The sequence below is a fragment of the Danio rerio genome, chromosome 4 (assembly GCF_052040795.2).
Source record: "Danio rerio strain M-AB ecotype USA chromosome 4, GRCz13ab, whole genome shotgun sequence".
NCBI lineage: Eukaryota > Metazoa > Chordata > Actinopteri > Cypriniformes > Danionidae > Danio > Danio rerio.
In genome coordinates this window covers 76,888,482-76,915,410 of record NC_141024.2, presented here as the reverse complement: position 1 = coordinate 76,915,410, position 26,929 = coordinate 76,888,482, and the positions used below count along the sequence as shown (strand labels likewise).

Below are 26,929 nucleotides of genomic sequence, written 5' to 3'. Positions count from 1 at the left end.
GAATGCTAAACATAAAAATCTGACATTTTCCGGAACAGGGTCTGGTAATACCTGGCTCAAATTAAGCACTGAGTACAGAACAAACTTGATTAGATGCGTACATTGTTTTCTGTGTGTTTTCAATGTCACTGCTAACACAATATACTATGAACTCTTTAGCGACTCAAACTGATCATGTTAATTTTGGTTAGGAAAGTATAGGTGTATGAGCACGTGCCACACATACAGCTTTGAACAGTAGGTGTGTTTCCATTACACTTTAAATTGCACACACACAAAAAAATGCAAATATGCTTAACAAACCCGTCCATTTTGCTAAAGCTCCCATGAAGTTGTGCTTGCATGAGGTGATTATTCAGACAATTAAAAAATGGCAAATCTCCAAAAGAAGCTTGTATATATTTATTCAAATGTACAGGTCACACACAGTATGAAGAACACACACACACGCCCTTCATCTGAATCTGCTTTATGCATAAAAAAAATACCAATAACAATGGTTTATGCATACAAACAAGTAGACGAACCCAGAATATTAATTTAACATGCAAATTACCATCACAGATTTACAGATCCATCATGCTGTTAAAAGTAATCGCGCAGATGTAGGCCTAGAATATCATTCTCAACTACAAAATGTGCAGATTTACTGTTATTTAACGTAAAATGAAAAGTTTTAGCCACAACAGTGGTTAATTTCACAATAGTTTATCCATACTTGAAAAATCCCCAAAGACACAGATTTGTCATGTAAACTCACCTAGTGATAAACAAATTTAAGACCATAGTCTGAATGTTAATGATGCTAAATTTGATGTTAAAGTTTTCTTTTTAAAACACCACCAGCATAACTGCTTGGAAGAGATCGAAATCACCTTTACAAGTATGTGGAAGTGCTCTCATATGATGCACTCTGGTATTCATCTACACCGTTCTCCTCCAGGATTTTGGTGATCGTCGACAGTGTGCTATTTGGATCCAGCAGAGTGACCAGAGGAATGTTCACGCCTCTGTAAGAAAAGATATGATTCTGCAGTGTCATGGCCAACATCGAGTCTATGCCGAGTTCAAACAAGTGAACATCATCACTCAGCTCATCCTTCTCAACCCCTGCTGTTTCACTAATCAAGAACCTCAGATAATCATGAGGGGAGGAGGATGTCATGGGTTGCTCGGGTCTAGATGGGTTCACCCCAGCTCTAATGAAGGCTTCTTTTGCTATTTTGAACAAGCGTGCGTTCAGTGATTTGTTTTGACTGAGAACACTGTTCCAGCTGTTTTTAAAACTGAACCGGCATACAACCTGTTGAGGTTTGTTGATCAAAAGGCACTGCTCGAGGCTTTCGTGGATCTCTGGGACCTCCAATAGCAAGATTCCTTTGGCCTCCAGAAATCTTTGAAAATGGACTTTGTCCAACAGAAGACCAAGATTCAACGCCCCCCAGTTAATGGACTGCCCAGCAAGCCCAATGTTTCTGCGGTACTGACAGAAAGTGTCCATGAATGTATTAGCCGCAGCATAATTTGTTTGTGAGGCATTGCCCATGAAGGCAGAGATGGAAGAATAGCACACAAAATAATCCAGATTGCACTGAATGGTGGCACGATGGAGGTTAATCACTCCATTGACTTTGGGCCTCATTACTTTCTCGTACAGAGATTTGTCAAGACGTTCAATCAGCCCATCATGCAAGACAACGGCACTGTGAAACACACCTTTGATGGGACTGGATGGAAAAAGTTTTTTAACCTTGGCAATTGTCTGATCCACCTGCTCAGATACAGAAACATCACATGGCAGAGACTTAATTACAGAACCGCAGCGGCTACTGAGCTGACTTATTTCTTGCTGCATCTCTGGGTTCGGATTACGTCTAGACAGAATGACGATGTGCTCTCCCCCTTTCTGAGCAATGAACTTTACAGTCTCAAAGCCCAAGCCTGTTAGACCTCCTGTGACAATGTACACTGATTTTTTCTTGAACAGATTGTTTTTGGGGATCACTGGGATCTCAGACAGCTGGTTCTTGTCTTCACTGTTCAAGATTATAATGGGTAGGATCTGGCATGTGAAGTAGGAATCAGATTCCTTCACAGACAGAAGATCAATGTGTTGGGAATTCGCTCTTTGAACAGCTGTTGTATCCAGAGACATGGACTTTCTGTTCAAATGCATAGATTTCTGCCAACGGTAGATTTTGGGCATTTGTGTCTGAAGAGACCATTTCTGCAGTACTTGGGACATAAAGACGAAATGAAAGTGGACCTCCTCATTTGTACTTCTGAATGTTGCCGAATTCAGGGGGACCTCTGTCTGATTGTCACAGACAAACACAATGTCGTTGATGCCTTTTATACGGCTAGCTACTTCAGCAGTCACTAGATTATAAGGGGGTAGAAACACAGCTCCCACAACCTCACTAAAATCACAAGACAGCTGATCAGTCTGTGTGCAGACTTTGACATTCCAACCTGATCTGTTTGCTATAGCAAGTAAGACATTAATCAAAGCTGAATCGGGAACTGTGGAAAAAATGCCCAGTTTTCTTTGCACTTTGATCTTGGGTAGAGCTTTATGCAAGATCTCCCAAGCCAGAACCATGTAAGACACACAGGGGATGTCATTGAGGAATGAAAGCCTTTTTGCTTTGCAGCAAACAGCTGCTGGGATAACTACTTTAGATGTGGCAGACACAGGGTAACAAGACACAACGTGATCACCGACTTTAAACTTGCTGACATCTTTGCCCACAGCTGTGACTGTGCCACTGTAGTCAAGGGCTAAGAGGTTATGGTGTTGAGATGTGTGCTTGTTCCAATACAACGTATGACCATAACTCAGGTCAGACATGCTGACTGGAAAGTAGTCTGATGAATGAACACAGATTTTATTGAGGTGAAGCTCAACATGTTTTCCCTGAATTGGTTGAATGGAATTTTCCATTTCAGTTGCTGACAAATTTCTCATCGCATATGGGTCTGACGTTTGCAAGATGAAGAGTTCTTCATCTAACATGTGGACCTTTTGCAAAGGGCTTGCCATACTTGGCAAAGGTGTGTGGGTGATTTCAGGCTGGAGAATGTTGCCCTCTTTCACTACTAGCTCTGGATATTTGTGACAGGGGTAGGATCTGAGAACCTGAACCAAAGCTTTGATGTCTTCAGAAGTGCCCGAGCCCATGTCAATCAGCTGGAAGGAAAGCTCTTGCAACTCAGCTGCACATGCTCTTGTCATGCCTGTCAAAACATATCCAGGATTTATGGAGTCCACTATGCTCTCAGAGGATCTATAGGTTATGACTCTGATAACCCCTGGGAACTGAAGTGCTTTGAGGTATCTGACAGTCTTTCTGAACATCTCACAGCATCCTGCCATGCTTTCCAGGACCTTTTCAGATTCCAGTGTGGTTAGGTCTGCATCACTCCACATGAACAGAATTTCCTGGAAATTTTTCTTTACACTTGAAATTGCTAGTTTTGACAAAAGAGTTTCAACCCCACCTTCTAACAGTGTGCTGCTGTCTGAAAAAGATACACATCTAGATCTCGAGTCCAAATGCTGCTGCAAAGCTTTAAATATTCCAAGCTGGTCAGAAAAGACCAGTGCCTTAATCTGTGTGTCCAACATGTCATCTTCAGAGATTATATCAAAACTGTTATGAAAGAAGTACTCCTTGACCACTTCAGAACGACTTCCTATCATTTTGATCTTCACATGCTTGATTTCAACCAACACCCTACCTTGTTTGTTGGCCAAGCAGCCACAAATTTCAAACCCATCATCTCCCACATCTACAGCTCTGAGATACACAACCAGCTCCTCTTGCAGTGGTTCAAACACAGTCAGGCTTGCTATTTGTGCAGGAAACTGGGGCCTTGCTGATTGGTCATTTCCTAAAGTTACAGGAGCAAGTTGCATGAAGTAATCCAAGACCACAGGGTGAAGGTGATAGTCGTGTAATTGATGGAGCAATTCCTTTGGGACCTTCACAACAGACAATGCCTCTCTGAATTCTTCACCACAATAAACATCTGCCTTATTCCTGAAGACGGACCCATACTGGAATCCTGTTTGACTTAGTTGCTTGTAGAATTCTTCAGAAGTCATGTGCAATGTGCATCTTCTAGAAATAGAGTCTAATGAAATGAACTGTTCTTCAGGCCTCCTTCCTGGTTGTACTTCTACAGAGCCAAATGCATAGACAGCAGAAGTTGAGTGTATTTTGAAGTTATGCATGCTATCTGCCAAATTTTCAAGCTGAACTTTTATATGTGGGGCATTCTGAGTGAAAGTCAGTGGACTCTGGAATGTTATGCTGAGTTGCAGGGAACTTAGTGGGACCTTGGGTTTTGCATATTCCATGAAAGTTGCCAAACCCAACTCGGTATAAAATGCTCCAGGGATGATGGCAACTCCATTGTGCTTGTGATCCTGCAAGAAGGCCACTGATTCAGATGACAAATCACAGCTGAATACTGAACTGTCTGTACTCATTTGTGTAACCACTGGATGGTTCCGAGTTGTACCAGTCAACTGCAAATCCGAAGCAAACACTTCTCTTTTCACATCATCAAACTGGTAACGAGGGAATGGTATTGGTTCAGCCTCCCAACCTTTGTAGAACAGATCCCAGTTTATGTTGGCCCCAAGCTCAAACAATTTAGAAACAACTGCAAGCATCGTCTCATGATCTTTATCAGGCTGTACTGCAGGAACCACAGCGATGTCTTTCCCCAAAGTCTCGGTGATGTACCTCTGCAAAGATCGCCTTGGGCCAATTTCAACAAATATCACATTCCTTTTGTTTTTAGTTGCAGACTTGACCGCTTGTTCAAATTCCACTGCTTGTCTGATATTTCTTGCCCAATATTCACCAGTAATAAAATCTGTGGAACATGAACTAACACCTGTCACTGTTGAGAACAACTCCATCTCCAAGTCACATGTCTGCAATGAGCCTATATCCTCTTTCACTCGAGATACTATGGGATCCATCATGTGACTGTGGTATGCTGCAGGTACATCCAAAATGCGGAGGAACAAATCTTTCCCATTGGTAGAGCTGCTCAATTTCTGATGCAAGCTGTCAATTTCAGCTGCATCCCCTGAGAGAGTGCATGACTGAGGGCTGTTGTAGGCAGCGAGACAGACTCTTCCTGAATGAGATGGAAGCATGTTCAAGATCTCAGAAACAGCCATATTACTGACGACCAGCATCTTTCCCCCTGTCACAGTGCTTTGTAAAGAACTACGATAGTGTATGACTTTCACTGCATCTTCAAGTGACAACAAACCAGAGCAATGAGCTGCCGCGACCTCTCCAATAGAGTGGCCAAGAACAGCATCAGGACTGATTCCCCAGTGTTTCAGAAGTTTGAAAACCGCAACCTGAATGGCAAACAGAAGAGGCTGGACGAGCTGTGGATCAGACAAATCTTTACTCATTTCAGATCTACCTTCCAGCATCTCTATCAGATTTTGTCTTCTGTAGATTTTTAGCAAAGTTTCAATCTTCACGATTTCCTCTCTGAAAACTGTCTCGTGTTTTAGGAGCTGCTGGCACATGCCCTGGTATGTGACTCCATTTCCACAAAACACAAAAACTACCCTGGAGTCTGTCTTTGACAGTACTAGCCTTTTGTCCACAGCAGCGGTGAGTTTGTCTTGCAGATCTGCTAATGACGATGTTTGAAAAGCGTTCCTGTATTTGTGTTTCAGGTGACTTCTTCTACATGCAGATGTGTACAGTAAAGACTGTAGATCTGAAATTTTCCCTGCACCGATCTGATCTGCTGTGTCTCTAATGATATTTCTCATGGATTTCTCAGAGGCAGCAGACACCACAAAATACTGACAGGATTTGCTGATGGGCTGAGATTTGGGCTTTTTTGACTGCACATATTGTTTGACTATTGCGTGTGCATTTGTTCCACCAAACCCAAAGTTATTGATTCCTGCAATCCTCCCTGCCCTGTTGTTACTGATCCATTTTTGTACTCTGGTGGGGATATTCATATTGAGAGATTTCAAGTCTATGCTGGAGTTTTCTTTGGAGTAGAATAATGATGGCACAATAGTTTCATGCTGCATCATCAAAAGAACCTTTATGAGGCCAGCAACACCTGCAGCAGATTCTGTGTGTCCGATGTTGCTCTTCACAGAACCAATGATGAGGGGCCCTGACTTCTGAGATCTTTCTTTAGCAATGACTTTTGACATGCTACCTGCTTCTACTGGATCTCCCACTGGAGTTCCAGTACCATGAGCCTCAATGTACTGGACACTACACAGGTCAGCCTCTGTTGAGTAGATTTTTCTGAGTAGCTCCTCCTGCTGTACCATGGACGGTTTGGTGATTGGGCTAACACTGTGGCCGTCTTGGTTTACTGCAGTTTTGCCGATTACTCCCCAAATGTGGTCGTGATCTTCGAGAGCCTGTCAAAAACAGACAACACATTAATGTTTCTTGCAGTAGGTTATCATGTAGGACAATATTGTTGTTTTGCTATCAACATACTCTTTTGAGAGGCTTTAGTAGGACGACCCCGCATCCTTCACCTCTTCCATATCCATCTGCTTTGCTGCTAAAAGGTTTACTTGTTCCATCAGGGGAGATCATTTTTGCCTTTGAGAGAGCCACAAAAAGGGCTGGCTCCAAGATACAACTCACACCTCCACACACAGACATATCACAGTCTCCTGTTGAGCACAATATAGACAAAGACACATTACAGAAGCTATAGATCATTATACTAAAAGGTGCTGTTCCCCTTCGGATGGGGAACTTCAATGCTATTAGTGGATTTTAATCCATGTATGGGGATTTCGTTTCAGAAAGCCAATTGTCTGAAAGAGTATATAACGGGCCAATGAAATGCCAAATGAGTTGGCAGCGTAAGCTTGTGCATGTGTGCCTTATTGCAATCAACTCCACATATAAGCACAGGGAAGCAAGGAAACGCCATCCGTTTCGCTTCAGAGACTGTTACAGCCTTCCGAGAGAGTCGATGAGGGTTCCTCCTGCTGATATCCAGCGATTTCTAGCGAACGAGAGCAGTCTCCCGGTCCAGAGTGTGTACATGCAGCAGCAGATGGTCGAGCTGGGTTTCTGCCTTGCCTGGCGTTCTTTGAGTCCGGTCCTCTAGAGTGGTGCATATGAAGTTGCAAATTTCACAAAAGGAGCAACACAGTGGTGCAGCACTTCCTTTTCAGGATTTCACTTCCCAACTAGATGAGTGCTATGTAGAGGACCAGAGGGCTAAGCCTTTAAAGCCTATCGTCCCCTTCTTCCCGGAGGTGCACAGTAGGCTCACACAATCTTGGAGGGTACCTTTCTTTGATCGTGCTGCTTGTTCCTCCGCCCTCACCACTCTTGACGGAGGAGCGGCCAGGGGGTATAAAGCGATTCCTCAGGTCAAGTGCGGAGCCAGAGCTTACAAGGCTGCGGGCCAGGCTGCTTCCGCCATGCACGCTATGGCCACCTACCAGTGCTCCCAAACACAGGTACTGCTCCGGCTGCACAAGGGTGGGTCCAACCCAAGCCTGCTTCACGAGCTTCACACCGCAAACGACTACGCGCTACGGACCACTAAGTCCACTGCGTGTGTGTTGGGTAGGACGATGTTCACATTAGTGGTCCAGGAGCGCCACCTCTGGCTAAATCTGGCTGATATGCGCAAAGTCGACATAGTCCGCTTTCTTGACTCCCCCATATCCCAGGCTGGCCTGTTCGGCGACACAGACGGTGAATTCACCCAGGAATTTAAGGCGGTGAAAGAGCAGTTTAATTTGATGGGTAATATCCCTGGAGGGGCAGACCCCATTTCCAAAGGCACTTTTCACTGCCATGAAAACATCAATGAAAGAGCACTTCTCTACTTCCCCGGATGTGACGCCCGAAATCTGCCAGTCTGAGATGCTATGCTTCTAGCTCGCAGGTTCTGTGCATTTTGCCAATGGCTCACGAGCGCTGGGAGGACGGTCTCTTTTCTCCCACCCCTCGAGCCTCCCCTCTGGAGTTTGGGTGCGGAGTGAGAGCAAATCTCTCGCCTCCAGCTCTTCCGCGGGACCCTCGCGCTTCCCGGATCAGTACACCCACGCTGCGCTTTCCCACTGCTGGTGCTTTAGAGATCGTAGCAATGAGTCCATTAGCAAGAGCGCTGCCTGCCTGGTTGACGACTGCCAGCCCTTTGCGGTGGCTCATACACACAATCAGACTAGGCTATGCGATTCAGTTCACGAAATGGCCCCCCAAGTTCACGGGTGTGTATTTCACCAGGGTCATCCCACTGTCCGCCCCTGTCTTGCGAGAGGAGATTTCTGTCCTCCTGGTGAAGGATGCAATCGAGCCAGTCCTTCCAGCCAAGATGGAGAGTGGGTTTTACAGCCCACACTTCATCATGCCCAAAAACAGCGGTGGGTCACAGCCAATCCTAGATCTGCTCGTTTTGAACCGCTGCCTGCACAAGCTGCCGTTTAGAATGCTCACGCAGAAGCGCATCCTACGATGGTCAAGATTTCTTCCTCTCCACCGTCACTTTCTGGGGTTTGCATTCGAAGGTCAAGCTTGGCAATACAAATTCCTCCCCTTCGGGCTCTCTCTGTTTCCGCGGGTCTTTACCAAACTCTCGGAGGGTGCCTTAGCACCCCTTTGGCTCGCGGGCATTTGCATACTCAATTATCTCGACGACTGGCTGATTTTAGCCCACTCTCGGGAGCAATTGATTATGGACAGAGACAAGGTGCACTGGCACCTCCACCTGTTGGAGCTTCAGGTCAACCAAGAAAAGAGCAAACTCGCCCCCGTGCAGAGGATCTCTTTTCTCGGGCTGGAGCTGGACTTGGTCACCATGACAGCACGCCTCTCCGGAGAGCGCTCTCAGCTGATGCTGAACTGTCTGAGAGAGCTCAACAGCAAAATAGTGGTCCCACTGAAATTATTTCAGAGGCTCCTGGGGCATACCGCATCTGCATCTGCTGTCACGCTGCTCGGATTAGTCCATATGAGACCAGTCCAGCACTGGCTTCACGAACGAGTCCCCAGACGCGCATGGCATGTGGGCACACACCAAGTCTCTGTTACTGCGCGGTGTCGCCGCACCCTCAGCCCTTGGAACGACCCCTCGTTCCTACAGGCCGGAGTGCCTCTAGAAAGGCATCCAGTCATGTTGTTGTTTCAACAGATGCTTCCAGCACAGACTGGGGGGCTGTGTGCTGCGGGCATGCAGCTTCGGGCCTGTGGAAAGGAACCCAGTTGCATTGGCATATCAATCGCCTGGAGTTGTTGGCAGTGTTCCTCGCTCTCCACCGTTTTTTTTTTTTTTTTCCGGTGTTGGAGCAGCAGCATGTGCTGGTCAGGATGGACAGCACGGCGGGAGTGGCGTATATCAGCCGCATTGGGGGTATTCGCTTTCGCTGCATGTCTCAGCTTGCCCACCGTCTGCTACTAAGGAGTCATCCATGGCTGAAATTGCTGTGTGCCATTCACATTCCAGGCAAGCTCAACCCTGCAGCCGATGCGCTCTCACGGCAGCCTTTACGTCCCGGAGAATGGAGACTCCACCCCGAGTCTGTTCAGCTAATATGGGCACGATTCGGGGAAGCCCAGATCGATCTGTTTGCTTCCCCTGAGAATGCTCATTGCCAATTGTTCTTTTCCCTGACCGAGTGCTCTCGGCACGGATGGACTGGCCCACAGCTGGCCTCGGGGCATGCACAAATATGCGTTTCCCCCAGTGAGCCTGCTCGCGCAGTTACTGTGCAAGGTCAGGGAGGACGAGGAACAGCTTTTGCTGGTTGCACCCCTCTGGTTACTTAGGTAACCTACCGATTGCGGTGGTTAATACCGTCACTCGGGCTAGAGCTCCCTCCTTGAGTTCGCCTATGTATTTACAATCTGCTAGTGGAGCCGGTTTCCTCAAGGGTATTAGGTAACCCTTGGTGATTGAGGAAACAACTCAGTTAAAGTGTTGAAACACGCTTGCTGCGCCATTCTCCCTAACACGGAGATACGTGCGCTTTTTCATCTGTCAGTAAAGTTCCCCGTTTAGTGAGCCCTGCAGATTCCTCCGAGGCCCCTAGCACTGACTCAGCGGAGGAGTCACCTGCTGGCCCACTACGTTGTAGGTCTGCTCGCTGGTCAGCCCGCGTTTTGGGTATAGGTGCCCGCTATGCGTGATCCCCACTAGGCGATCCCATATGCTTATTCAGCCACTGTGCTGTCCCCCCTCACGGGCGGACCCGTGTCTTCCCTCAAAGCTAACCATCTTATTATATGCGTACTCCCCCTTCTCAGGGCATATATTTTGCCATCATATCTCCCCATTGGGTAGCAGGTGGCCTCCACAGCATCCTCCCTATCGGGACTGCACGCTTTCCCAACGTACTGTCATATTTTCCTAGAATTATCTGGATGCTTGCGACTCCCAAAAAATATATCTACATCCATAAAACTTCTTTTGAAGTGGGATAAGGGCCAGGGACCACGTTGGAGGGCCACACCTCTCATGATGCAGGAGCGCTCACGCTATGCCTGGCTATCCTCTCATCAGAGGCGAAGGTAAGGTGCAGTCATTATGGCGTTCTCCAGACATTTCCCCATTCATGGATTTAATCCACTGATAGCATTGAAGTTCCCCATCCAAAGGGAACGCTCTGGTTTCTAAAGTAACCCTCGTTACCTGAAGAGGGGAGTGGAAATGCTATTTAGCATCGCCATAATGATTGTTTCTTAGCTGTAAGTATCAGTCTCTTCAGCTTAAAAGGATGGCATTTCCTTGCTTCCCTGTGCTTATATGCGGAGTTAATTGCAATAAGCCACACTTGCGCAAGCTTACACTGCCAACTCATTTGGCATTTCATTGGCCCGTTATATACTTTTTCAGACGATTTGGCTTTCTAAAACGAAATCCCCATACTTAGATTAAAATCCACTTATAGCATTTCTGTTCCCCAAGGGTTACTCTAGTAACCAGAGCGTTATATACACAAATCAGATGATTGTTATACTACACAAGTCACGTTTAACTGCAGGTTGCAATAATATTGCAACAATGATAGACATTATTTGAATAAATACAATATAAATAAATAAAAGTTCCAGTTAATCGCAATATAGTTATAGGGTTTAAACTTTTTAAAGGTAAACGTTTTTTAGTGGTGGTGCATGCCATGTTAAATGTTATTTTCAATTCATCATGATTAAATAAATGACTAAATAGAGCCTCTCACACTTAATGTGTACATTCAGTCTCCATAGTAACGTCTATAATCATATTATATAATCAGACTCCTTTGTGGACAGCAAGAAATCAATACTAAATGAGTATGACTTGTGAACTGAAGTAGCCAAAATTCTTACCATTCCTTATTTATGCATTACTCAATATTGTGACTTTGGTAGACAGAATACAAAGCGAGCTTCCTTTAGAATACAAATAGCAAAAATGAATAGCCATGTTGTTCACACGGTACATTTGTGTGAGGATTACCTTGCTTTATGGCTTGACAAGCAAAGTGAAGGGCGACGAGGGATGATGAGCAGGCACAGTCGATGGCCACGGAGGGGCCGGTGAAGTTGAATATGTATGAGATGCGGTTGGCAGCTATGCTCATAGCAACCCCAGTGCCAGTGGTGTGGCTGATATGCTTTGGATTATTCCTCACGGTTGCCAGCTCAAAGTCTCTGTTCATCAACCCTGAAAACCAAACACAAAAGTTTAGCTCTGTTGTTCTAACCTTGTTCTTGGAGCGCCCAGCACTGCACATTCTAGATGTCTCTTTTAACAGACACATGCTTTTTAGATCCCTGGGCACGGGTGTCAACCTTCTGGAGGGCCACAGCTCTGCACAGTTTTACTGTAACCCTAAATAAACACACTTCATCCAATTAATTCAGTACTTCAGGCTGTTATGGAACCTACAGGCAATTATGTTGAAGAACTGAAGTGAGTTTGTTACCCCTGTCCAAACGCAACATAGAACATAGCCTACAATATAGCCTAGTTGTGACATAACAAAGCGCTAAGTTACTAAGTTAGCAAGTAACTTTATACACCACTAAATAATTGTGTTGTAACATTACATTAATTTAACATACCTACTTAGCCCAGCCTGATCTCACGAGGAAACATAAATATTTTACGTTTTGTCAGTTTAGTGGCGAATTTGTACGATTTTAAAAAGGAGGCATGGCACCCAACCCCACCCCTAACCCCCACGGTCATTGGGTGATGAGCTAATCGTACAAAACTATGAATTAGATCGTACGAATTGAAATGAATTAGCCACTAAATCAAAAAGTTACGAACTGCTGTGAGATTGTGTTGACTGAGCCCCGTGTGTGGATTTCGCATTAGTACTACTGAGGTAGGGTTAGGTGTGTTTAAATTGAGGAGACATGCGCAATGTGCGGTAGTGGCTGGAAGTTTGTGTGTGTGTTCTAGAAACGCCCGATTAGCTTATTAACTAACTTGTTTCTTCATGCCATAACAAATACATGCGTATATGAATCCACTGAGATTAATAACTGACCACACATACGTGTTAACCCAAACATCAATCGTAATAATTGTATTAATTTTAGTTTCTGTTACCCAAATATACTCCTGTTCGTGTTCCACTGGCCTTTTCCATGGGTATCCCAGCATCCTCTAGTGCCCTGTAGGTGCACTGCAGCAAGAGTTTGTGCTGAGGGTCCATGGAGAGGGATTCCGCCTCAGTGATGCCAAAGAACTTGTGGTCAAACGCATTTAATCTGCAGAGAATATAAGGTCAGTCATGGGGAGCCACAGGGATTGTGTACTACTGATGTACCAGACAGATTTAACTGAATATTGAGAAGTATAATGATGACAAGCAGAATGAATGACCACTGAGCTTTACCCGTCAATGAGTGCTGCCTTTGCTGTGTAGGTCTTTCCCGCTTTACTCTCCTCTGGATCGTACCACTGAGAGAGGTTAAACCTGTCATTCGGTATCTGAACAGCACAGTTCTTCCCCTCGAGCAGGACACGCCAAAAGTTTTCAAGTCCCTCACCTGAAACAGAACATATACAATAAGAATGCAGTCCAAAATCATAACATGAGGCATAGTGAAACACTGCAAACTGTTCATAATCACCTCCGGGGAAATGACACCCAACACCAACAATAGCAATTTCTGTATCGTCATCCATCATGTCTCAAACTCTGTGTGCTGATACATTTACAGGATCTGGTGATGGGAAAAGCAAACATGGAGGCGAATAAAACAACTGTAATAATACAAAACAATCATCAGATGGAGGACGCGTGACTCGCTTGATTAAAGTAAGAAAATAACTTGACTTGAACTTCGAATAATAAACAGAAATCAAATGTGTTTTTGAAAATGTGTGAAGGGCTTCACACACAGGAGACTGTAGATAGCATGTGAGATGAAGCATGCTTGTTGTGCATGCACTGCAGAAAAGACACGTCAGCATCCTCCTAACTTTACAACTGTGGCTTTTCTGAGCTGTGAAGGTAAAGGGAAACATGAGCAGGGCTCTTACTTTGCCTCCGTTGTGTTTCTATAATTCATTTATAGTAAAACTTATGCATATATATAATTAAAATTCATAAGAATCTATATATTTTATCACACACTTCTTAATAACCAACATTATTGTATGATTTTCTATTGTATTTTGGATTGTGGTTTCTATTTCTGCACAAAATAATAACTGTAAAGATTAGGGAAAGCTTTGATTTGGTCTTTTTTAGCAATAACAGGGAGGATCCATTGCAACCATTTCTGCAACGTTTTAGTTTATAAAAATTCACACGATTAACTAGTGTCTTACTACCTGCCTTTTTATTAAGATATGAACAGTTTTTTAGTACTTGAGTATGATTTTATTCTGCATCCCTAATATCCTGAACTAACACCAGACTACACTCTAAAAAACGCTGGGTTGGTTTTTTAACCCAAATGCTGGGTTGAGACTGCTGGGTAACAAAATTGGGTTGATTCAACCCAATTTGGGTTGAAAATCGATCTTTATCTATAACCCAGCAGTGCTGGGTTGGGAACGCGGACGTGAAAGAGAGCACGCACGTCACGTCAACATGCAGGGACATCAACGTGAGAAACCGCCATTTTCTTTGCACTGTCTTTGAGGGGAAGCGAGTGAAATTCTGTGTGAGACGTAAGTTATTTAGTGTGTATTTAACAATTTTCATAAGAAATAACACACTTAGTTTACTTAGTATAATATACACGCGCTTTTTTTTCTGTTTCTCCGCCTGACGGCCGACTTGTTGCTCCGCCTCACACTGACCTGCTGCTCCACTTCACCGCCGACCTGTGCTCGCCTTATGGCCGAACTGTTGCTCCGAGTCCGCCTGACGAGCGACCTGTTTCTCCGGACCTGTTTCTCCGCCTAACGGCGACCTGTTTCTCCGGACCTGTTTCTCCGCCTAACGGCGACCTGTTGCTCCGCCTAACGCCCGAGCTGTTGCTCCGCCTAACGCCTGACCTGTGCTCGCCTCACGCCCGACCTGCTGCTCCGCCTCACGCCCAGCCTGTTGATCGGTGGACGGGAAAGCGCGCATGGCATCGGAAGGAGCTCGAAAAGTATAAGGTAACTAATGAAACTAACGTGAAGCATGTTTGATGACCACTTTATAAACACAACACCTAGGATAATTTAGGAGCTTTTTATTGTAATAAAATGCCTTTTGAATGACACAGATTTTTATGTTGGCTAGGTGATGACAGTAAGTAACGTTACTGTGATTTGTGATCTTTCTGGGGTGTTAACTGTAAAGCAGTAAGTAGTATTTTTACTCTTGTATTTCTTAAGTTTGTTCATGGATTTTTGTGACAATACTTTGATGTATAAGTGTTGAATTCAGCTTCTAACAATGTTTTTTTTTAATCAAAATATATACAATAATTGTCCTGCTCTGCATGTACATTTTGTTTAGCTGTACATCTGTACATTGAATAGCAAATGTTATTAATTTACTATGAGCATTTTACATTCTAGACGTGATTTGAGCTATCTTTAATTAATCCTGTATGTAAGGGTCGTTTCATGCTAACGGAAATGTCTGAGCTAAGGCTAATTCCAACCTAATCATCTTCGACTGCAAAAAGAAAAAGTTTGACCACCGTTTTATGTGACACCCTGGATAATTATTATCATTTAGGAGTATTTTTGTGATATAGTGACTTTTGGCTAACATGATCTTTTTTTACTTAATTTTGCTTAAACGCTTTTATCTGTTATTCTTTTTCAGATGGATAATTGCGTGAAAATCAAACTAAAAGAATGCAATCTTGAGGAGTTAATCCCCACATTTGAAGGTATGTAATAATATTTTACTTGGTTCATTGTAATCATTAGGGCTGCCCTTGTCTAAACATTTGTCTGGTTGACTTGTGATGTTCATTTGAAGCATTAGTTGAATAATTACAGATTTATTAATAAACCATTTATTCATTAATTCATTTTCTTTTTGACTCAGTCCCTTTATTAATCTGGGGTCGCCACAGCGGAATGAACCGCCAACTTATCCAGCATATTTTTTACACAGCGGATTCATGCAGCATACATTGACTTTGCCAGTGTGGACTTTTTTTCTGCAACTAGTGGGTAGCACATTCGCCTCATAGCAACAAGGTCACTTGATCGATCCTTGGCTGGGTCAATAGGCGTTTCTGTGTGGAGTTTGCATGTTCTCCCCGTGTTTGCGTGGGTTTCCTCCAGGTGCCCCGGTTTCCAAAGACGTGGTAAAGGTGAATTAAGTAGACTAAATTGTCAATGGTGTATGTGTGTGAATGAGTATTTGTTTCCCAGTGATGGGTTGCAGCTAAAAAGGCATCTGCTGCATAAAACTTATGCTGGATATGTTGGTGGTTCATTCCATTGTGGTTACCCCAGATTAATAAAGCGACAAAGCTGAAAAGAAAATGAATGAATGAATAATAAATTTTTAGTTGACTAATGGTTATTCAATTATTAGGGGGCAGCCCTAGTAATCATTAGCCACTTCAACACTTTAAACTGAGAGATTGAACTCTAATGCCAATTTGTCTTTGTCTGGTTATTTTTAAAAATCTGCTGTTCATGCAACCAGTGACATTCTCTTGTTTTATTTTTAGCACAGGAGCGAACCTTTCCTCGTTTTTAGGTCAATTTGAATACAATTCAGAGGGTAAGGATTCAATTAAAGGTTTCTCGATGCATAATGATGCATTTAATGCATAATGATTGTCTTAGTTATTTTATTAACAATGAAAATGTTATTTTTATGTTTGTTATTAGGGTGGCATGGGGGCGCAGTGGGTAGTGCTGTCGCCTCACAGCAAGATGGTCGCTGGTTTGAGCCTTGGATGGGTTTCCCCTTCACAGTCCAATGACATGCGGTGTAGCTGAATTGGGTAAGCTGCATTGTCCATAGTGTGTGTGTAAATGAGAGTGTGATGGGTTGCAGTTGAAAGGGCATCTGCTGCATAAAACATAAAAAGATGACGGTTTTGTGAAAGTTGTGATTTGGTCACAGCTATGGTTTCTCAAATTTTTAGTCATAAGATGCTTTATATAGATAGTGAATGCAACAAACTCTAAATGGCCTGTAAGCCAATTATTTTCATTAAAGGAGAAGTCCACTTCCAACAAAAGATTCACACATAATGTACTCACCCCCTTGTCACCCAAGATGTTCATGTCATTCTTTCTTCAGTCAGAAAGATTTTTTTTTTAGGAAAATATTTCAGCAATTTTATTCATCTTGGACTGAGATTGTGCCTCATTTTTGAAGTTTTTAAAGAAAATTTAAATGCGGCTTCAAATGATACAAATACGGTTGCAAACAGTCCCATCTCAGGAAGAAGGGTCTTATCTATTCTCATTAAGAAAACACATTTAAATATTTAATAATTTCAAATGCTCATCTTGCCTTACTATTACTTATTAAAAAAAGTTCCTTAGGCAAACCTGTTGTTGCATTGTCATCTTCACTCGGGCCAAAAAACTGCAGCATGGTGCCATGGTCAGTGGTTAACTAATGCCAACACTGGCTGATAGCTTGGTGTGTTATGGCCTTAATTGCTTCTAAAGGTATTTTAGGTGTTCTAAAGTTAACTCTAAAGATATTTAACTTTTACACTTTTGAGTTTTTAATAAATCTTAATTCTATTTATTTTTTCAGATTGGGACCAATATTGCTGAGTATCTTCATCCATTGAATTCAAGAATCTATTGAGTTTCCTCATGTTCTCATCCTTGGAGACCACCACTTCTTTCAAGCCTTTGCTCACGTGCTGTGCTATTTATTATTGCAAAGTACATTACTTGCTAAAGTGGACGTTTGCTATAAAGCATTCTACATCTTTGGTGTGAACTACCCCAAGCAGTGTTCCCTGGTGTGGCAGACTGTTGGTTTATGGACATCCTGGGGAGGAGACACTAGCAGTAAGGGTTCTGCTAGCATTAATTTTTGCTGACAAACAGTAATCATTAATACTGTGACCTCACTGCTTCCTTGGATTCTGTGTTCTTTAACTTGTACTTTGGATTGTGGGGGAAAAGGAGCACCCAGAGAAAACCCACACGAACACGGGGAAAACATGCAAACTCCACACAGAAACACCAACTGACCCAGCTGAGGCTTAAACCACCGACCTTGTTGCTGTGAGGCAATCATACTACCCACTGTGCCACCATGACACCCATTTCTAAAGAATAGTTTTAATAACTCATTTCTAATAACTGATTTCTTTTCTCTTTGCTATGATGACGGCACATAATAATAGACTAGATATTTTTTTAAGACACTCTACACTGCAGTTACATTGCAACTAATGTTTCTTACAGACTCTTTTATATCTCAGGATTGATGTTTGCACATGATTGTTCGAGTAAAAGTTAAAAAAAGTTTTCCTATTTCAAATTTGTTTTAAAATGCTTCCATCCTCAGGTTTCATTTTAACTTTTATATCTGTTTTTTCTTCAAAACTGCATTTACATTGAACTTGATCATCCTTACTGATGATTGCTTTATATCTCATATATTGATGTTGGCACATAATTGTTAAAGGGAAAGTTATAAAATGTTTTCTTATTTTTTCCTAATGTAAAATTTGTATTTTCTTAGTTTTTATTGTTTGTTTTGTTTTTTCAAGCTGTTTGATGCCTTTTCATTATTACTTTCACATATTTTTTTCTGCATTGCAGTTGATGATTTATATGAGAATATGTTGATGTTTGTGCTCAAATTACTTTCTGACTTCAGTCATTTAGATGCATTTTCATTATTACTTCCTTATACTATTGTTTTTCTCTACTCTGCAATAACATTGCAATTGCCTTACTGATGATTCCTGATTTATAAATGATGCAAATGTTTTTGAATGTATTTCAAAAATGCATTTTCTTAAGGTAATTTGTCTGATTTCAGTCTGATGCATTGTTACTGAACTTTAGTCAGTGTTTCTGTGATACAGTTTGATAAATTTTCATAGAAATCGTCTTAACCCTTTAACTACCCTTTCAAGAAAAAAAATTGGATTGCATTTCTCAACTGCTAATGTCGCTATTGAACACAATCAGTACATTTTAACACATGTTATAATTTCTAAAATATCAAACTCTACCAAATGATTGATATGTATGTTTATGGTAAAAGTACCAGAATTATGAAAAATCTGAAAAATTATGTGTAAGACCAATTAAAGAAAAAATAAATAAATAATATATATATATATATATATATATATATATACATATATATATATATATATATATATATATATATATATATATATATATATATATATATATATATATATATATGTATGTATGTATATGTTTAAAAGAAATATTTTGAACACTAAATCATCTTTTTTCTTATGACTTTAACAGTCATTATTTAAAACAGTAAAAACATGGTCAACCATTTAGTAGAGCAGGTAGTCAAAGGGTTAATGCTGAGGTGCAGATGGGAAAAATCTCAAATTCATTTGGACACATTTTATCTTTTGTCATAAATAAAATTCCATTACTGAACAACTATGTATTGCTGTAGAATTGTTTTTATTTTAGTGATTTTAATCATCAGTTTCTAGATTAAATTTCTGACCCATTTTGGGTTACATTCAACCCAGCAGTGTAGTAATTTTTAACTAATAGTTGGGTTAAAATCACAACCCAGCATGCTGGGTTAAACTTGTAACCCAACTTGCTGGGTTAAAGTAACCCAGCGTTGGGTTTGTCCCTTTTTTACCCAGCGCTGGGTTACCAAAACAACCCAAATTGGGTTGTTTTCAACCCAGCAGTTTTTAGAGTGTATCAATAAGCAACCAATTAGGCATTTATTTAGCTAGTACTCTTAGTTAATGGTTTGCTAATAGCATAAATTGTACAATAAATTATAGTGGCACCACAATTTCTCATCCGATGTCTTGTGACACTAAAATTAAGATTTATTTACAAAGTAAACTGACTTTAGATAAGCTTTGCTCTTAGTCAACTGTGCCATCTAAATATTTATATAAATACTTCAGTTTTTTCAATAAATAAATTCCATTTTAACCAACTCACACTTTTAAAATCTAGGTTTTGTTACATATTTCAGAAATCAAGTCCTTTTGCCCCTTCAGTAAAGTAGTTCTCCACTTATTCCAGTGGTTGTTTTTTTTCTGGAAAGCAACAGTTCAGAGTGTAAAGAAGACACAGATAGTCAAATATTCAGACTTGCCTGAAAGCTCATGTGGAGTCTTGTCTTGTCTTCTTGAGATGATTCTCAGGAGTCTGACCCGTATTTATTGGGCTCCTTCAGGAGGAGGATCCGCAAGAGCTGATGATTGACAAGCACAAGGAAACCATAACTGATCTTTTTTCAACACATCCTCATTTGATCATGACACACTTTATTGTTTCATTGTTTTAACCTTCTAGTCGTGTTCGTGATTTACAACTTCATAAATATTGTGTTTTACATCTGATTGCCTTATGATATCTTAGTGATGATCATCTAAAAAATGAGCAAAGTATAACTAGTGCTAGTCCTGTGTACATGCTCACCGTGTATACCCTCAGTCACTATTCCCTATATTAGTACACTTGAAGGAGGAAAATTGGATCTCAGAACACAGGAAAGGACAGCATTTCGTTTGTGCTTTGCTGGTTAATTAAATCAATAAGATGATTAAAATGTCAATTTCTTTGGCCAGACCCTGTGATAGTTATTTTAGCGAGCTGTCTATTAGTAATGAAACTAAATATTTTGGTTTCTGCCATCTGTTATTCATTTTGTAATATATTTTCAGCGCCTATTTTTATTGCAGTTATTTGATGTCTAATTCTGTAAATTCATGTAAAACTCTTCTTTGAGATTTTGTTTACAGCTAAAGAACGTTAAATTAAAATTTGCTGGAGCAAAAGGATTGTTGTGCTAATATAAGAGCAGTTAATACAGACCGGTCTATTTAGACCGGGAACACTAAAGTAAGGGGTGTGATGTGAACACGACAGGAGGGTTAAACAAGTCTCCTGAGTGCACTGTTAATGTACAGGCTGCTGCTTGGCTGTATGCATAAGCCCTGGTGCTCTTTGGGTTAAGAGGAGTTTTAGCTCATGCATGTGACAGGTGTGGCAGTCTCTAATGCACAATGCTGGAACTGACCAGAAAAGCAGACTCCTGTGTTTGATAGAACGAGAACAATCATATTTTTCAGACTATACAAGAATAAACCTTAAGACTAGTCTAGTGTAATGTCTTTAAAACTGCATGACCTGCAGACTCTAATTACAAATCCTGCTCATTAAAATGGTCTTGAAGTAGTTTTGAAGAAGTTCAAAACTAATAAATCTATTTTATATCAATATAAATTAAAATTAAAATATTCCATTTCATTTACCCTCTATCCTTGGGCAAATATTACATGGGATAATTTGTATAATATTATTTTTTTGTTTTTTTTCTTCACTTTTTTCTGGCACTGAACACAGATCAGTTCATAATTAACTCTGCATTGCACTCATGATTATAGACATATACTACAGAAGTGATAAAAGTTGATTATAAATGCAGATGAAAGTCGAGAGGTGTATAAGGAAATGTTTTAAATTGTCCTTTTGGGAAAAATACTTAATCTTGGTCAAAAAATAACTGCATGAAAAAGGTTCAATAAGGACACTGATTAACCTCTCTGCCTCTTGAGAAAACGTGAGCAGAAAATACTGCAGTTTCCGGGTGACACTCGTTTTCAAATATATGAGACGGGGTATGAAGGAAACATCTCTTCATTATGTTCTACCAACACCTAATGTCCAACTAGCTGGAAAATCTGAAAGTTCAGAATGCAAATCAGTATTTCCAGACGCAGTTAGGCTGCACAGACACACAGTGCCATGCTGTGCTATTCAATATTGTACTGATGCACACAAAAAACTGTCCACTATTCAATAATAATTAGCTGTCCAGGAAGAGATCATCAGCACACTTCTGGTAAGTTCAGTGAACCGACAAGACACTTGAATTAAGAAAATAGTAAGCAAATAGATGAGTGTCTACCTTGAACCAAACACATCGCAACAAACTGCAGACAACGGAAGCGCAAATCTTCTGTAAAGCAGATAACTTAAGTGAAGTGAAGTGGTGTCAGCATTTCGCTTGAATCAGTTTATTGAGGATTTCAATAGCAATGATTTAACCCAACAGCGAATTTTGAAGCAAGTTAAGGTGGTGAAGGAGCGAGGACTCAAATACAGGACAAAACATGAGTTTATTTATCACACAATAAAACAAAAGGCAACAAAAACAACCCAGAGGGGGAAACATTACCAAAAGATGAACACAAACTTGGACTGGGCTGGCGGAGAAACACTGGACAAGACAAGAGAGGACAAGACGATGAACTGGCACAGGAGAGCAGACAGGAGGAGACTATAAAAAAGAAATAATTAATGAACAGACAGATGAACATATATGAGATGTGCTGCATTCATCATTAATCTCCCCGCTCCTGATGCTGAAAATCCTCTCCACATGCTGATCTCCACCATGATCACTGTCAGGATGCTGTTGACCAGCGGATGAGCAGTGTCTGCTTTCCTCTACTCGAGACAGAGTTTAATCTTTGCCTCCTCAGTCCTCGTGTGATTTTAGTAGCACGACTGAACTTTTAGTGATTCCAGTGAAAACATAAAATGTCAAAACAAGGAAATAATGTGTGACGATTTACTTTTATAACACTGTAAATCTCAGCTTTCTCTTCATGTCAGGGGTCGAAATTGTTTACTAGTTTTTATTATTGTGTTGATGTTTCACTAAAGATCCCTTTGAGTTGACAATAAATAGATTAGACATGAACTTCAGCAAGGAAACTAACAATCTTCATATCTGACTCTTTGTATATTTAGGTTTAACGGGGGATTATGATGGGGATTGTTGTCAATAGCATGATTGACTCCATGTCAAAACATGTAGTGTATGTAGACAGTGAGTTCTGTGTGATTAAATGAACAGTATTGCACTAAAATATTATAGTGAATCTCAGTACAATAGTTGAAGACACTACAAATGAGACCAAACATTTGAATGAAGCATTTCTGTTCAGAATAATGCCACACTGAAATGACCACGGGCGAAGCAGTGGCGCAGTAGGTAGTGCTGTTGCCTCACAGCAAGAAGGTCGCTGGGTTGCTGGTTCGAACCTCGGCTCAGTTGGCGTGTCTGTGTGGAGTTTGCATGTTCTCCCTGCCTTTGTGTGGGTTTCCTCCGGGCACTCCGGTTTCCCCCACAGTCCAAACACATGCGCTACAGGTGAACTGGGTAGGCTAAATTGTCCATAGTGTATGAGTGTGTGTGTGAATGTTTCCCAGAGATGGGTTGCGGCTGGAAGGGCATCCGCTGTGTAAAAATGTGCTGTTCCGCTGTGGCGACCTCAGATTAATAAAGGGACTAAGCCGACAAGAAAATGAAATGAAATGACCACCACATGAGTTTAATCTAAATGAAAGTGCAGATCGCGATGTTCTCCATCTGTTGATGGAGCTGTTTATAGATATTTAATGGCACAGTGAGGATAACATTTTGACTAAAGAATACACAAAGCGGTATATCTGCAATCAAAATTAATCACCACAGAGAATGGAACAATGTAAGCTTTTAGATTACACAACTATTTACTCCTTGTATTAAATTTGACCCAAAAAAAAAAATAAATTAGCTCTCAAAAAGCCAGCAAAATTAGTTTCATTACTATTATTATTATTGTTATTATTATTACTGCATTAGTCTACGTCTACAAGAAGACACTTACAGTCCATAGAGAGCCATGGCTGGTAGTTTATTCTTAAGTCTTGAATGTTTGAAAAATTCAGGAAATCTTTGAGGACGCTGAAGTTAAAGCCCAGTATCAACCAGGAAAGGAAATGTTTAACAAATGTTTGCTGCCATACACGTGCAATATGACCTGATGTAAGGACAAAATGCAGAACATAAAAACAGCACTAAACGAGCATGGCCTTCGTGTCAGACACCCTGATCAACAGCATTGTTGACCATGAAGATGCTCTCTTTGTGACCCTTGTTCCCTACAGAATGTTTTATTGGTGACCAAAAGATTAGGAAGATTCCTCTCAGGAGGACAATTACTCTGAGTTTGTGTTACAAAGACAAATGAACATTGCTGAGTGGAATCTGCTTATGTGTTTAAGAGAGTCAAACCAGAGCTCAGCATCAGGGAACAAGGCTTAACCTAGGCGTTTCCTTTAGTGTGGTCACTATGCGTTACGTTGAGGATTGATAGATTGGGGGGGGGGTCACTGTTTCATTTCTAGTTTAGAGTCATGATACAGGGGTGCAGGGATTGTGCTGTGGCTAAAACTCCTTGTCGTCTCCCCAGCAGAAAACTTGTACCGCTGTCAATTCTGGATCGCCCCTGGTCACAGCTAGTAGACTTCATGACAGATCTCCCCGTCTCTGGAGGTAACACCTGCACTCTTGTCATAACTGAGGGGGGCATTTTAATCCCATAGCAGGGGCACTAGACCTGTTGACTGATTTTGGTCCCTCTTGTTCCTTTCATTTGGGTTACTTGTTTATTACTTCGCATTACTGCCTGAGTTACAGACTAAATGCAGTAATATACTTATTAGAGTAATGATAATATGCACAGTTTCGCTATTATTGATTTTTTCAATGCAGGTTATGCAACGATACCGTTTACATGAGGGCAGACGGATCATGGCTTCAGCGCCAAACGAGTGCTTTAAATGATGTTTTATTCTCCTCATTTATTTCTATTTTATTTCAAATTGTAACCCCTTGCCTCACTCAGGAAGGCAAAAGGATTGCAGGATTTATTAAACACTTTTTAAAAACACTCCCTTATAAGGACATTGATAACACAGGAGACACAGGACCGACATGGGGTGACGACAAAGCACCACTGAATACCAGAACGAGACTGAAGGAAACACACAGCACTATAAGTACACAGAACATGATGATATACAGGGGTGAGACACAGGTGGAAGTAATGAACATAAGGAAACGGCGGGAAATATAACGAAGGAGCACATGGGGAAGTGGTTCCAGCTTCGGCCAGGTCAGTTGGTGGTTCAGTGTGGAGTTTGCATGTTCTCATCGTGCTGGCGTAGGTTTCCTCTGGGTGCTCTGGTTTCCCCCACAAGTCCAAAAACATGTGGTACAGGTGAATTGAGTAGGCTCAATTGTCTGTAGTGTATGAGTGTGTGTGTGTGTGTGTGAATGAGTGTGTATGGATGTTTCCCAGTGATGGGTTGCGGCTGGAAGCCCATACGCTGTGTAAAAAGAAAATATGCTGGATAAGTTGGCAGTTCATTCCGCTGTGGCGACCCCAGATTAGTAAAGGGACTAAGCTGACAAGAAAATGAATGAATGAATTCTGGGTAAAGACGTCACACTATGGCCACACATGCAAGCTAACCCACAGTTAGACTATTTGTCACGCTTCACGTAGCCTTGCCATCAATTATCATTTATCAGTGTTAGGAAAAAGTTAAATGTTACAGTCGACTGTCGTTTGAAGAATAGAAGATAATGTGTTACTCAGTGACATGTGAAGGCAGTAGTGTAGCCAGAAAACAGAGAGTCAGTCTGTCTACTGTCTTAAAAGAAATCCAAAATTCACAGTCATTACTGTGAAAAGTGTTTACGTTCAGGCATGGATAACACGCAACTCAATGGGCTATATAACCTTTATTATTATTTTAAAGCTGAAACTAAACATTTATGTTAGGCTATGATGAGTGAGGGTTTTGTTTTTTGTTTGTTTTTTCGTGAAATTGTCCATTTAGCATTTGAAAAACGCCACCATAAACCATACAGCTACTAGGCTTACTCGTCATTTTATTTATTTATTTATTATTAACCTGTTTTCTGGTTACATTTTCATTTTTAAGGCCATAAACTACAAGTCAAAACAAAATCAATATGCTAGCTGTATTTTAGCCGTTAAAGAAGGCCTACATTATATTTTCTGTGGATTAATCTTACATGAGCAAATCGCAGTATAGTCTAAGCTACATATTTATTAAAGATCCGCTCACTGACGCACTATTTACCTGTTTGATTTTTATCTGTAAACTCGACTTCATCTTTAAACTCAAAAGGCATGTATTAATGAAGTGTCTTAAATTCAGGCTGCTGCTGTGTAATGGGATGCTTCTTTTCACACTGTAAAAGTGCGCTTTCTAAAGGATTCGGCGTTTTGTCAATTTAATAGCTTAATTGTAATGATATTAATAATAATGAATATAATAGATTATAATAGTGTTTATAGTGTAGACTACTGTGGGTCTGTGCAGTGTTCAACTAAACATTGTTATAAGGCTACTCTAATATTAACCTGAGTAACTAATGTGAAAATAACAGGCATCTGCGTCTCTGCTGAAACAGCACGTTTCTGTTGCGTTTTTCCCCTTAAGAGCTCAAGAAATAATGTATTTAAAGAGTTAGTTAAACAAAACATGCCATGAAATAAATCAGGCTGCTGGCCTTCATGTCTTCCACTAGTGCAGTTTTGTCCCGCGTGAGTTCAGTGTGCGCCTCCGCCCCCGCGTGCGCTATTATACGGGCGCACCCTGACCTGACGCGGGGAACAGATCTACTGCTTTAATTTCACATTTTTCATAATTTCATACAATTTCTAAATGTGTGTTCTGAAGGTTGGAATGACGGGAGTGTTAATAATTAATAAATCTTCAGCTTTGAGTGAACTAATCCTTTATGAAAACCAAGGGGGTACAAATTCTTTCTGAGGGGGCAATGCCCCCTTCTGTCCCCATTAGGCCCACATGGAATCTACTCGTACAGAAATCCACAGATTTCTGCAGATTTTTAGCCCATCATTGAGTCTATGTATTTACTTGTATAAATGTATAATAACTGAGTTTTTAAAAGAATTACAGTAATGTTAATGACTAATATGAAAGTGTTCAATTGATTTCTGTACAATACAGTGTGTACAGTAATATGTTCTGTCTTTAGTAGAGATATTATATGATAGGCTTGATTTGTTTACCAAATAAGTGGATTTAGATGGATTTGCATTGTAAACATTAAATTAAAGATTAAAAGCTATTATTTTTCATTTAATATATTCAGTTTTTAGTTACGATACTCCCAAAATAATACCGCAGATTTTTTACAAAATTCTCTGCAGAAATAGCAACAAGCGTCCGCAGATTCAGTCTGGCCCTACTCATCATGTAATGTTTTCCCTGTGGAAGCTGAGTAACATCCATCATACTGACAACAAACACAACAATAAGGCATTATACTGTAACTATTAAAGGAATGCATTTTATTCTTGCGCTGTAATGCAAATCTCCAAAATCCATACTATTGCAAGAAACAACCCCAAGTTCAAGCTTCTTTCAGGCACTTTGTGTATGCAATGGCTGGCTTCTT

At 41.0% G+C, this 26,929-nt stretch overlaps 3 protein-coding genes across 12 annotated transcripts in view; 2 read left to right on the top strand and 1 right to left on the bottom strand.

The window, feature by feature from the left end:
• Nucleotides 1–26,929, top strand: part of LOC148682569 (uncharacterized) — a 1,090,975-nt gene that overhangs the window by 105,769 nt on the left and 958,277 nt on the right. The window lies entirely within an intron of this gene.
• si:dkey-61p9.7 overlaps nucleotides 1–26,929 on the top strand; it is an 88,805-nt gene that overhangs the window by 9,094 nt on the left and 52,782 nt on the right. The gene's annotated exons all lie outside the window — the stretch shown is intronic.
• On the bottom strand, nucleotides 381–20,089 carry fasn2 (fatty acid synthase 2). 3 transcript variants are annotated; one of them, XM_087245500.1, is made up of 8 exons: nucleotides 20,053–20,087; nucleotides 19,727–19,825; nucleotides 13,122–13,214; nucleotides 12,884–13,037; nucleotides 12,595–12,755; nucleotides 11,491–11,697; nucleotides 6,519–6,700; nucleotides 381–6,436 (listed from the first exon to the last, which is right to left on the bottom strand). In XM_087245500.1, exons 3-8 carry the CDS (start codon nucleotides 13,177–13,179, stop codon nucleotides 878–880), a joined length of 6,321 nt encoding a protein of 2,106 aa, XP_087101626.1. In that variant the 5' UTR covers nucleotides 13,180–13,214; nucleotides 19,727–19,825; nucleotides 20,053–20,087; the 3' UTR covers nucleotides 381–877. The 3 variants fall into 3 exon arrangements, with proteins under 3 accessions (XP_087101626.1, XP_087101625.1, NP_001041530.1); XM_087245499.1 differs by having other exon boundaries at nucleotides 19,727–20,089; NM_001048065.1 differs by lacking the exons at nucleotides 19,727–19,825; nucleotides 20,053–20,087 and having other exon boundaries at nucleotides 878–6,436; nucleotides 13,122–13,176.

Bases quoted from the DNA above. Each gene is read 5' to 3' on its own strand.
- fasn2 (XM_087245499.1), bottom strand. From the start codon at position 13,179: ATGATGGATGACGATACAGAAATTGCTATTGTTGGTGTTGGGTGTCAT. The intron at 12,756-12,883 runs GTAAAGCTCAGT...TATTCTCTGCAG, and splicing joins AAGGCAGCACTCATTGACGG to ATTAAATGCGTTTGACCACA. The intron at 6,437-6,518 runs GTATGTTGATAG...TGTTTTTGACAG, and splicing joins TACTAAAGCCTCTCAAAAGA to GCTCTCGAAGATCACGACCA.